Raw genomic sequence first — 12,162 nt, 5'->3', positions numbered from 1 at the left:
TTGGAGATGTCTAAAGCAAATTAGTTAGTGCTTTGCGTTCACGTTTTTAAAAAGATTTTCATTTGTAAGAAGATAAGTATACAGACTGGTTTTAGTGCTATGCACAAGATGTAAAAATATACTGGATTTATTCTTACTTTAAATAACTCCAATAATATAAACAGTCATCATCAGAAAATTATATAAAAGTTGTGAATCATAAATTTCAAAAAGTAGTTATTCTGTAACCATCTTATTGTTATCTAATTTTTATCTTTAAAGGATGAAGGCATATTTGGAAACACTTGACCCAAACTTATAGAGATCTGGTCCTTTCAAACTCACAACAGTAAGGGGACCTTCCTAAAACAGACCACACTTTTAGTGGTGATGCTATTGCAGGCATTATAGATTTATAGATTTATAGAACTAAACAAAAATTCCTGCTCTCTGCTTGGGTAAGACACTTTCCATATAGATATAAGTCCTTCCCAAGTGACCAAGATAAAATAGTGATCTAGAAAATTTTAGTAGTGGCAACTTTTCAGTTTTCTTTCAGTTCTTTTAGAAAATTTTCTTTCTGTTATTTTAGAAAGTTTTCCTTTGAGTGAAAAGGGAATTCCTCTCCATTGACTGAACAGGATGACAATGTGGAGTAAATCCACACACTAGAATAGATGGAGAAAATGACACTGATTTATAAGGGCATCAGCAGAGTGTTGCTATACCTCTGGTAAATGTCAGGGCTAAATCTAAGCAAAGAAACAGATGGTTTTTCACATTTTAAATTAATTTGTGTTCTATAATGAAATATGTATGGGAAAACTTAGTGGAGAGTTGAAGTTGTGTCTCCTGGGTAGAATACTCAGCAGAAATGAATGATGTACATCACAGCAGCAGCTATGACTGTAGACTTCTAATATGTGAAGATAGACTGTTTATATAAAGACATTTTGCTTATGGTAAAATATGAAACAAAGCAGAGTCAATGAGGATTATTATTCTGTGGCTGTGGCATGTCCCTCATGAGTAAATTGAGCTGTTCCACCTCGAGAAGAGACAACTAAGAGTGAACTACGTTAAAGTCTAAGAGAATCTGAAGGGAGGGTGTCAAGAGGATGTTTCCAGGCTCTTAGTGGTACCAAGCAATAGAAGAAGAAGCAATGGGCAGAAAATGTATGCTCAGGAAGTTCCACCTGAATGTGAGGAATAGCTTCTTTCTCCATCCCTGGAGATACTCAAGGACCATCTGGACACAATCTGATGCCATGTGCTCTAGAATAATGATGCTTGAGGAAGGAGGTTGGACCAGAGGATCCGCTGTGGTCTCTTCAGCCCAACCCATCCTGTGATTCTGTGAAAGCTTTGGGTTCTTTCTATTATGGACCTAAAAGTAATCATATTCAGTGCAAAATAGGAATCAAGGTTTCTTTTAATTTTTACTTTAGAGATAAACAGTATCAAGTGTAGATACTGTCTAATCATCTTCTTAATTCTTTCTTGATTCTAAAATGCACCAGTTGCACTTAAAGTAAGTAATTCCAGACCAAGCAGAATAAACTATGAATTTTTGTATGGTAATTTCTATTCTGACTATTACTTTATGACCTTTCTGAATTAAATCTGAATAAGAGATCTGAATACATCCATCTGAACAATAGTACTGTGCAGATTATATGAAAAACTTTAGATCCCTTTGCAGACAAAGATCCTTTTAAATACTTGGCCTCTCATTTATCTCTTAGAATTTCTAGAGACCCCTTTGGTTATCTCTTCACTGTGGAAGAGCTGACACCACACCATCAGTGAAAGAAAAGTTATTGCTCTTTTGTATGTGTGACATGAAATTTAAATCTGCCCCTACTTGCCTCATCTTACTTCAGTGCAAGTATAAGCACAAAGCTGACAAGGACTTCTGCATACTGAATAATTCTGTTGTTGCACATAGATGGTGTAAACACTTTGAATCCACTTCCATCTGAGTTCTGATCAGACACAATCCTGCCTTTTTGTTTTCAGAGTTTCAGAAATGCTATCCATATTCCTCTCTATTCTGAAGCTCTTAACACTTACATTCCACTCATCTTACTGACTGATTCCTTTAATATTCATTCCTGATTTCTCCTCTCTGCTCTATTTCACTTATCTAGGATCCTTTGCTGTATTTTCTTCGTTGTTACTTGCTAATCTGAATCACAATATATTCGTAGTTTGTCTACTAGCAACCAGTGCAGATCCTGGAGGGAGGGGAGGCTGTTATCTTCTACCATTTTCTTTGCTCCATATCAGTGTTTGAATGTATTCTAAATTTGGTCAGTGTTTCCAGCTTTTGATGTTGTCATCATAATTTCTGAGCACACAGGAAAACTTAATGTATAGTATATTCCTTCTTAACACAGTTGAATATTATGTATTTTGCATATACTTCAGAAGAAAAAAAGTCTTGTTCTTGCCACCTTGATTGTCTGTGTCATCTTGATAACAGATATCTTTACCTATTTGCTTTTTTTTTTTCATTACAGATAAAGTGGGTAACTTAATTGTTTTGCAGCACTGATTGCTATCTAGGCAGCATTTTTAAGTCATCTAGCTTTCAGCCATGTCCCCTCAGTTAGATTTGCAGTTAGTTTTAAGTTGATCTTAGGATCAAAGTGGAGATCTTTCCACAAATTCTCTTTTACAATCCTCTATCTCAACCATGGCTAGTTACTTCACAGTCCAATCTACATTTAACCAAAGATAGTAGTCAAGCACTAAACAAACCCATGTATTTGCTCTGAAGCAACAAGAACCTACTCATTTTTCATTATCAGAAACAAATTCTATACATGCATTCATTTTGGAAGATGTCCTGTGTCTGCACACTTTAATTTTCTCATCATGATTCATACAGAATCTGTGCTATAGAAAATTTGTGTGCAGGCCTTCTTTTGCAGTAAGTTCTTCTACCCAGGGGAAATTATTCTACAATGCTTAAATTTGGACACCAAATGTACAGTTAAATTTTTCAGCATATAAATTTCTTCAAATGCATATCTTGAAATAAATTACCTAAGCAGCACTATTATTCTAAACCTTTCCCATCCTTTAAACTGTCAGTTCCCATAATAAAATTATACCAAATAAGAATTTTGCATTTGTATGTTGCAAGGGGCTACATCACATACAAAATGGGGAAGGGGGGTGTAGGGGGGAGCAGACAATATTATATATTATATCTATAATTTATGTACCATCAATTGGAATTTTTGAGTTCAGGTTTTCTCTACAAGGTTATGTGTCAGAAATTATATCTACCAAATTTACTGATCGTGTTTTTAATCAAAGTTTTTTTTGTGTGATCTTCAAAACATTGACTGATTTTTATGTGCTGGAATTTTGGTGTGTTGTGTTATTAATGATTCACTTCTTGCTTGTATTCTTTACAACACGGCAACATTTGTTTCCATAGTTCTCATACATGTTAGCAGATCCTCGACCACTGGGATTCAGAAAGTGAAATAGAAAGTGACATGTTGTATGCATCTATCTTTTGCTGTCTTTATTGGACATCATTGAAGAAGTTAATACCATTAATGATTCATGCTTTTAACATTCACTGAGTGATTTTTTGTTGATGCCTTGTGTGCATGCAGGTTTCCATTAGAACAAGTAAGAAAACAGTCCATTAGAACAAGAATGCATTAGAAAATTCATAAGAAAATAATGCATCAAAAGCCTGCAGGCTTCTAATACATGATTTAAGAAGAAGGAAACAGAAATAATGCTCACCAGACTCTTAACTGAAGCTTTAGTATTTCTTTCATAGGACAGCTGCCTATTTGCACTGTCTAATGGGGGTAAAGGAAAGCAGGGGAATACAGAAATACTGAACACAGTATTATATATAAAATTGTCAAAAGAGCCACAGCTTCACCAGAAAGAGGGAATTAAATATTATTTCAGAGCACCATGACTTTGCTGTCTGGGTCATGTCAGTTTATAAAAGACAGCTTGATGTTTTAATACTGGGAATACTGTTCATATCTGAAGGTACAACTTCAGCTGGGAATGTTTTCAGACTTCATGTGTCCAAGATGAAGACAGATTCTGCAGCTGATATTAGCCTGCCCATTTGCCACCACCCTGAGAGATGTCATACATAGGTGTGACCAAAACAATGCATGCTGAAGACAAACATGAATTGACCAATTTAACTGCATCCCACTAGGCAGTTATGAGATTATGCAAAATCACAACTGTGGTAAATGCAACAATACTTACAAATGCAGAACAGACAAAACTTAGCTGCCAATTTAGTGGGGAATGTGCACAATTGATAGGTAAAAGTAATTACTGTAAATTATGAGGAGCAAGCATAGCTGGTTCACAAGCCATACCTTGCCATCTTGTTGCAGTATCTCATCAGTGACTCACAGAGGTGGTTTTCACGATAAGCATGACTTGAATCTAAGGCCTTCACAAGAATTTATATCATAACCTTCAACAGGAAAAGACACACTCTTGAAAATACTTGTCAGCAAATCACCTGAATTTCACTTCTCCCATTTCTGCATAACCTTAAGCAAATTCAGCTGAATTGCTAAATCAAAATGTTGGATATCTGAATATTTGAATGTGGATGAAGAACAAATTATTCACAGAGTGTTTCATTATACTCCTGCTAGATACCATGCATACATCCTCAACTAAATGCACAGAATAGACATTATTGTGTGTGCCACTTTAAATCAATACCCAAGGTTGGATAACTCGTGGCCCCTTCCTAATGGTGATTTTTTGACTGCAATAGAAAAACAGAATACCATGAAACAAATTATAAAAAAATCTGTGCCTTCTGTCTGTGGATTTGGCCAGATAGAAATATTATCTTTTTTTTTTGTTTGTTTTCCAGGCAGAAAATAATCTTGCTTGTATTATGGACTTGGTATTGGGGGTAAGGGATGATTAACTGCTTTTTTTTTTAGGCTTAAAAACTTTTTCTCTAAGTGTGCAGCTCTCACAATACATTGCAAGATCTTTATTATCTTGATATTTACATCAATTGTTTTTATTCTGAACAATGGGAAGAAAACTCCTTTTGGAATAGCCTATAGTACTATAAAAGATATCTTAAATTCACATAAAAGATATCTTAAATTCGAACTCTTCTTACTTTGACCATTAATATTGTTGCAATCTTTAAAAGAGTCATATGCTAAAAATAATTCAGTTCTGTTTGTTAAAATTCTAGTTGTAAGAGACTAAAAAGCAGCATTTTGGTTTATGAGTAAAGGGCAAAAAACTTGGTTTCCTTTGGATAGAACTGCTTTTCTCCCAGTGGTGGCTCTAATGCTTTCTAGCCATGGGGGTTATCAACATGTAAGCAGTGGCACTGGGCTTGGTGCTGACTGTGTGCCAGCTGCCAGTGCTTTGTAAGAAAGGGCAGCAGGGGGGAAAGATTTCAGCAAGGCTTGTGAAGTTCTGCTGAGAGCAAGCCAAATTATCCCCAAGGTAAGAGCTGCTCCTGATTTCTGCCGTAACACTGCTTGATCCTCTCTGTGTGTCTTATAGTACATTTGAAAAGGAAAAAACCCACAGTCTTTATCTGAAGCAGAACCACATACTGCTGATGTTTTTCCTGATTTTTACATATATATGTGTATGTTTTATGCCTTCAACAGGAGAATCTCGTCTGTTCACTTCTGTCTGCCATGAACATAACACCTCTTTCAATTATCTGTGTGTTGACTACTCCACCTCTCAAAAAATCCCTTCTGGGACTGGCAGGCAGCAGTCAAGCAAATATCTCTTAATCTCATTAAGCTGTTACTGCAATTAATAGATACAGGCTCTAGATATTAATTTAAAATCTATACTTCAGCAGGAAAGAGAATCCTGCTTTAGAAACTATTAATAATTTTCTGACCATAATAAAAAAATCTCTTTCACTAATTGCATTCCAGATGCCTCCTCTAATGCAAATGGGTTATTGCTAGAAGACTCTGCCCCCCTTTTCCCTGAGTTCAAGGAGGGTATTTTCAGTTCTTTGCAGTTAGCATTTTTATTTTTTAAAAAAATCTGAAAAATTAATTGTTTAAGAAAATATTGTATATATAGTTTTCTTGTTGTTTCCAACTGTAACTCTTGAACAGAAAGAGGAAACAACTGGAAATTAATAGAAAATGCAGCCTACCATCCTCTTCATGTAGAGTAGAGAAGGTGGGTACAGACCTCACTCAAAAGCAGTGCAGACTGTCTGTTGGACATGTAGGAGTTAAGAATCAAAACTTGGATCAGCAGACATGACTGAAGCATGTGTGAAGAAAGAAAAGATGTGCAATATCTTCAGGAAAATAGAAGGAGCTTCCTGGGATTTAGCGTCTGATGTTCCATGCCTTTAATTCTATTCTTCTGAATTCTATGCATGTGTTTGTGCATGTGTGTATGTGCATGTTTAGGCTATTATGATGTAATAGGAGCTCTAAAACAGTCATGTTTTTCTTTTAGAAGAATTTCACAGGCTACTCAAATCTCTGGCTCTGTGTAAGCATGAAAAAGAAACAGTAAAGGGTGTTTATTCATAGCTGTTGTTTTTCTTTGCTTGAAAGCTGCTTGTGTGCTGCACTGGCCACCGTTCTGGATGTTAACCACATTTTATTGTTGTCTAACACGCCACATTAGAGAGCATTTCAACTTTGAGAGAAAAACATAACTATAATTCCCTGCTAGTCATGCAGCACAGACTTCTGTGACAGCATAAAACATGGGTTCACTGTAATTGTGGGTTTGTTATGTGGAACCACAGGTGAAGCACATCACAGTGAAATAGCTTTGCAACTGTAAATAGAAATAATGGTTGGAGAACATTGTTCTGCGCTGCCTTTAAGGTGTTTCAGCTGAAAAGACTAAATGAAATGGATGGATGCAAATGAGACTCATTTGAAAATAAACTAAAACCTTCTAAATGGCAGTTAGAAATATGAAGTAAATTATTGTATTTAAGGGAGTAAAGAGTAAAACTCATGGATTGTTTTGCTGTGACTTTTTTTCAAGATTTGCTGGGAGGACTGACCTTATCTTAGAATGCACAAGAGAGTGATTCAAGTGACTCATTAAATATGAAATTTTAAAACAACTAGATTTTTTGAGATAAAAAAAAATAAAAGGAAAATGAAAGCTGAGGCACCTGAAACAGAAATTTGTAAAAGTGGTAACAAAGAAAAAAAAAAAAAAAAAAAACCCACAATCAAAAATAAAAATAAAAAATTAAATTAAATTTAAAAAAAAAGCATCATAAGTGTTTGTAGTTAGGACAGCAAGAATGTTTCTGCCATGGCAAGATACCTGTTTCAACTTAGGAATATTTTCTTTTATCCCTCTGTCATTAATGTCTACTAAGAGCCTGGCTGGAGGCTCAGTAACCTCCTTGTTAGACTTCTTGCTCGATGGCAGGACTGACCCCCATGCCCTCCTCCCACACTGAGAGCTCTTGGTGCATTGGGCCACCCTTACAGAGTGTTGGTGCCCACAGGGAAGAGTAACAAGGGTTAACCACCTGTGAGCTGGGCAAGCCTGCTGGTCCCTGGGTGGAATCCCAGATTCTTGCTCTGACAGACAGCCAAGCTGACAGACAAGCCTCTGAGGACATCAGGTTGGATTGGTGTAAGGCCCCAGAGCTCACTCAATGAGTCTTTTAAAAGGATTTAACATTCCTTTTTGCAACTTGAGTTAGATGCAAGGGAGTAACACTGACAATATATTCTCAAGAGGGCAAAGAAATAAAAAGTTTACTGTCAAACTTCAGAAAATCTGGGAATTTTTAATGTCAAAGCAACATTAAATCAACAGAAAGCATTTCACAAAGCATTCATTTAGCAAGCTCTAAGCCCATTCCACACAGCAAACTCCAACTCCTCTGACTATAAGTTACTCAAACCTTAAGAAGGAATCAGAAGAGAGATGGAAAAACCAAATGCAGCAGCCACTGTTGGTTCCAGTGGTGTTCACCTGAGAGAAATTCCAAAAGGATGTAGGGTCAAGATCTGTGTGTGCCTTGTGCTCTGGCTTACATACCCATTAGCTTTCCTGAGCCCTTTCCCCAGATGAGTTCTGTGGTCATTTGGCCACTCAGGATCTGGGTTAGGGGCTCCAGGATTGGGGTGTGGGGCTTTGCCTCCCACATGCCAGGGTTTGGCCCCACTGCAGGGCTGGGATGGAGCCCTGGGGTGCAGGGTGTGTGGAGCAGGGATCACCTCACCAGAGCAAGGCATCACCTCACCCTGTCCCACACAGGAGCCTGGAAGGTTTCAAACCAGCAATCTCCTGCTGTCTCTCACAACTAAATACTGGTGTCTCATGCCTCGCAGAAGGCATTTCAAATTATTTCTATTTCAAATAGAAAATTAATTGTTCTGATTTTTCATGACAGGTCCTTTTCATAGGCAACAATGCCCTCTCTTTGAATGTTGTAAGATAGTTCTAATTAAAAGAATAACAAAAGATGTGAAATATATATCCATGAAAAAAAGAAGACCAATATCTTAAACAGGCGGATTTTGTTCCAAGGTGTAACATAACAAAAAGAATAGCAGAAAAAAGAAGAAGAGCATTAATATAATCCTCTTTGTGCCCGAGTCCATGCAAACTGCAGGGGGTGCATTAGACATAGAAATACATGGAGACAAAAGCTCACTCATCAGGAGTGTATGCTAGTGAACATATTAAAAGGTTTTATTATCTCTCTACCTGCCTTTGAAAACCAAGACTCACAATTGTGTAGCTGCCAAAAATTTTTAAATTTGCAGGCCTCCATTCTGAAGCTGATGCACCTGGTACTCGTTGGAATAGAGAAAACCAGTAGGGAGTGCAAGAGTCCATGAAGCTTGCCTGTCAGCTGGGCTTCAGACCTGCCTGTGTATCTGCTTACTATCACAGCTGAATCCCAAACCTTTTAACATTCAGACATTACTATGAAGTCTAGTAAACTCAAGAAAAGGAGAGCTGGATGTACACAGGGGAAGATGCTAAAGCTGAGAGGATTTTATAGGTCAAAGGGCTTGTCTGTTTCTGAGGAAAGCATGTGCAGGCATATTTAGGGAAAGATAAGGTACAGTTTCAATTTTTCTCTTTTTTTTTTTTTTTTTTTTTTTTTTTTCTAAAGGCTCGGGGGATGAGTCCTCTCCATTAGGACAAAAGCAGTCTAGGAAGCCAGCTCCAGAGGTCACATGAGAAAAAACTGTGTAAGAGCAGTAGAAGGATTATAAGGAAATCTTATGTTCTATAAAAAGCAATTGTGTACTGCTACAAACAATGTGGGAATCTTAACAGGTAAAACCACACACAGTGGTTTATGTTAATAGCTGTTGTGGGAAGGTATGTAGCATATTTGTTATTGAAGTAGCATCTTTTTATGGGTTTTGCATAAACCTGGAGCCTGCTAAATATTATTCAGTGCTTTTTCTCATTAACTCTTTCCATATTTGTGGACACAGAGCAATTGAAACAATTTTACTGCAGATGATTAGTTGAAAAAGTTTTCTGTTTAGCAGCACAAAGGAATTTCCCAGGAGAAGCCAAACTGGCCTCAAATCCGTGGGCTGGTGGAGTGTATTGTCTTTCCAGGCATCGTCACTTGTTGCCATATGAAGATAAAGAGAAATGGATATTGGTCAGAATAAAGTAACAAGTTTTGTTGGTAGTGCTCTGTGTTCTTGCTACAATTACATATAGAAAGCTAAAGATAGATGCCACTAGCTTGTGCTTGTTTGGTCTTCCTTAAGCTTTAGTAAATAGCTGTCTGGCCTCAGTTATCAGAGTTAAATTATAGTTTCAGGAATTGTGAATAAACTGTTCCTACACCTATCTTTTTTTATTTTTCTCCTCATGATTACAGATTTCACTCTTCTGTGAGATCTAGGGTCTCAAATACTTTGTGTTAGCAAATCTCTGAAGAGCTGACATAGTTTTGACCTGTTCTCACATGTCAGCTTTATTGTACACTGAACAATGTGGTAAAGAAAAACAACCCAACAGTAGAAACAACCCACCTCCAAAACATTGGGAAGATAGGATTTAGGACTTCAGGAAGGGGATGTTGGTGCAACTTTGCTGTCTGTTAGTCAAGCTGATCTCCTAAATGGATCAAGAAAAAGAGATGGTTAGATACCAGATTTCAGGAGTGTGGGGATAACTGAGAGGTTCCTTGGGATAAGCAAAGCCTCTTCAGGGGCAAATCAGGGCAAACAGAATGAGAGAAAGATTTAGAGCTCAGTGGCTAGCTCAGGAAGGAAAGCAAACAAGGGTTAGGGATTGGCAGTAATTCTCTAAGGCCTTTTCTTTGAGAAATTGTCCTGTCTATAAAATGTAAAAAGCTTTCTGTAGAAATTTTTAAATTAAATTTTCTGAAATTTGCACCTATAGGCCTATAGTTCAAAAAAGAATTTTTAAGGATTAGATACATTTAAAATTATAAAATCTCTTTTATTGCAGCACTGGTTATTGATTGTTATTGCTTGAAATTTTTGGTCTGTTTTACTTCATGTCGTATGCATGCATATGTTGATGATTCTTGTATAGTACTGAGAATTTCTTCACAGCTTTGTTTGAGATTTGACCACAGTGACTCTAACTTTGTAAATAGGTTTATGAAAAGTTGTGAAAGGATAAAATTCAGCATACTCTTACAGTGATTCACAAAAGTTAGACATCAACAGTTTTGAATTTTTCCCAGTATTATTTTTGTTCAGAATTTAAGCATATATAGTAAGGTATTTGCTATTGGAGTTGTTGTCACAACAGATTAAAATATTACCTATTTTAGAAAAGAAAAAGAGATCTGTAATCTTCAAAGATACTCAAAACCTCTGTAGAGATGATTGAGTGAAATTTGATGGAAAGGGAAAGGGAAAGGGAAAGGGAAAGGGAAAGGGAAAGGGAAAGGGAAAGGGAAAGGGAAAGGGAAAGGGAAAGGGAAAGGGAAAGGGAAAGGGAAAGGGAAAGGGAAAGGGAAAGGGAAAGGGAAGGGAAAGGGAAAGGGAAAGGGAAAGAAGGGAAAGGGAAAGAAGGGAAAGGGAAAGGGAAAGGGAAAGGGAAAGGGAAAGGGAAAGGGAAAGGGAAAGGGAAAGGGAAAGGGAAAGGGAAAGGGAGAGGGAGAGGGAAAGGGAGGGAAAGGAAGGGAAAGGAAAGGAGCAGAAATAGTAGAGAAAAGGAGTGGGAAAAGGAAAGGCGAGAAGAAAGAAGGAGACAGGAAGAAATAGAAAATCAAAATAAGCCCCTTTTAAGTGTAGTCATATGTCATCTGATGGGCTTGAAGCCATGTATTCACATAACTTTTCTATTTATATAAGAGTTGCATCTGCCCTTGCCAGGTATTGCACAGGGTGTTGAATGCTAAGAGGTTTATAGATAAATCAGACAAGCTGAATGTAGACCCAAGGGAAATTTTCAGCTTTCACCCTAGCAATACAAAATAATTGATATATTATTAAGATGCCAACTTCATAGTTAGGTTGTAGAATGTCTTCCTTCCTTTCCATGTAGTTTCTGTAAAGTCTTCAAACACATTCATTCTTGTATCTAGGTTTGATGAAAACACCTAACTTTGAAAAAAAATTTTGAACCAAAACTGCTAGATATGTGTCAGGTCTTTCATGTTTGCAGCCTAGTTTTTCAGGGATTGGTCTACATGCTTGCATAATATAATTTGACCAAAACCTTTCTGTCTAGTTTTATAAACTCTCAGTGTTAACCTTTGACAGAAGACAACTAATATAATATTTCAGATTCATATCTGAATCCTTGAAAGATATAAAAAATTATCCTATATATTTTCTACCACTATCAGAATAAGAAAGAGGAGTGTGAAGAAGAAAAATATCTTTATATCCTTACATGTCTCAAAATTCTATTCACAGATTTTATTAATGCTCGCTACAATGGTGATTCTTACCTGGAATTTCAAGGTTTACATTTGAACATGCAAAATTTCATCCACCTGGAATTTAAGACTTATAATCCTCATGGACTTCTCCTAAATATTGAACAGAGCCCAGAAACAATACGACATTTTTTAATTCGGCTTCTCATCAATAATGGCACATTGCAGGTAAGGCATCAAATCTCCCACTGAAGGAAAAGTAAATAAAAGTTAGAATCTGTAAATTTTTTTTTTTCCTTTTCTTACTGTAGAAGATAGTAAATAAA

General features: G+C 36.7%; 1 protein-coding gene across 1 annotated transcript in view; it reads left to right on the top strand.

The window, feature by feature from the left end:
- Positions 1–12,162, top strand: part of EYS (eyes shut homolog) — a 674,079-nt gene that overhangs the window by 409,946 nt on the left and 251,971 nt on the right. Inside the window, exon 32 of the mRNA XM_056488606.1 lies at positions 11,874–12,064. Within this exon, the coding sequence (XP_056344581.1) occupies positions 11,874–12,064 (191 nt within the window). The remainder of the gene's footprint in view (positions 1–11,873; positions 12,065–12,162) is intronic.

Source organism: Oenanthe melanoleuca, chromosome 3 (genome assembly GCF_029582105.1).
Source record: "Oenanthe melanoleuca isolate GR-GAL-2019-014 chromosome 3, OMel1.0, whole genome shotgun sequence".
NCBI classification, from domain to species: domain Eukaryota; kingdom Metazoa; phylum Chordata; class Aves; order Passeriformes; family Muscicapidae; genus Oenanthe; species Oenanthe melanoleuca.
Note: the sequence above shows the minus strand (reverse complement) of the source record. Positions and strands in the feature narration are given on the sequence as shown.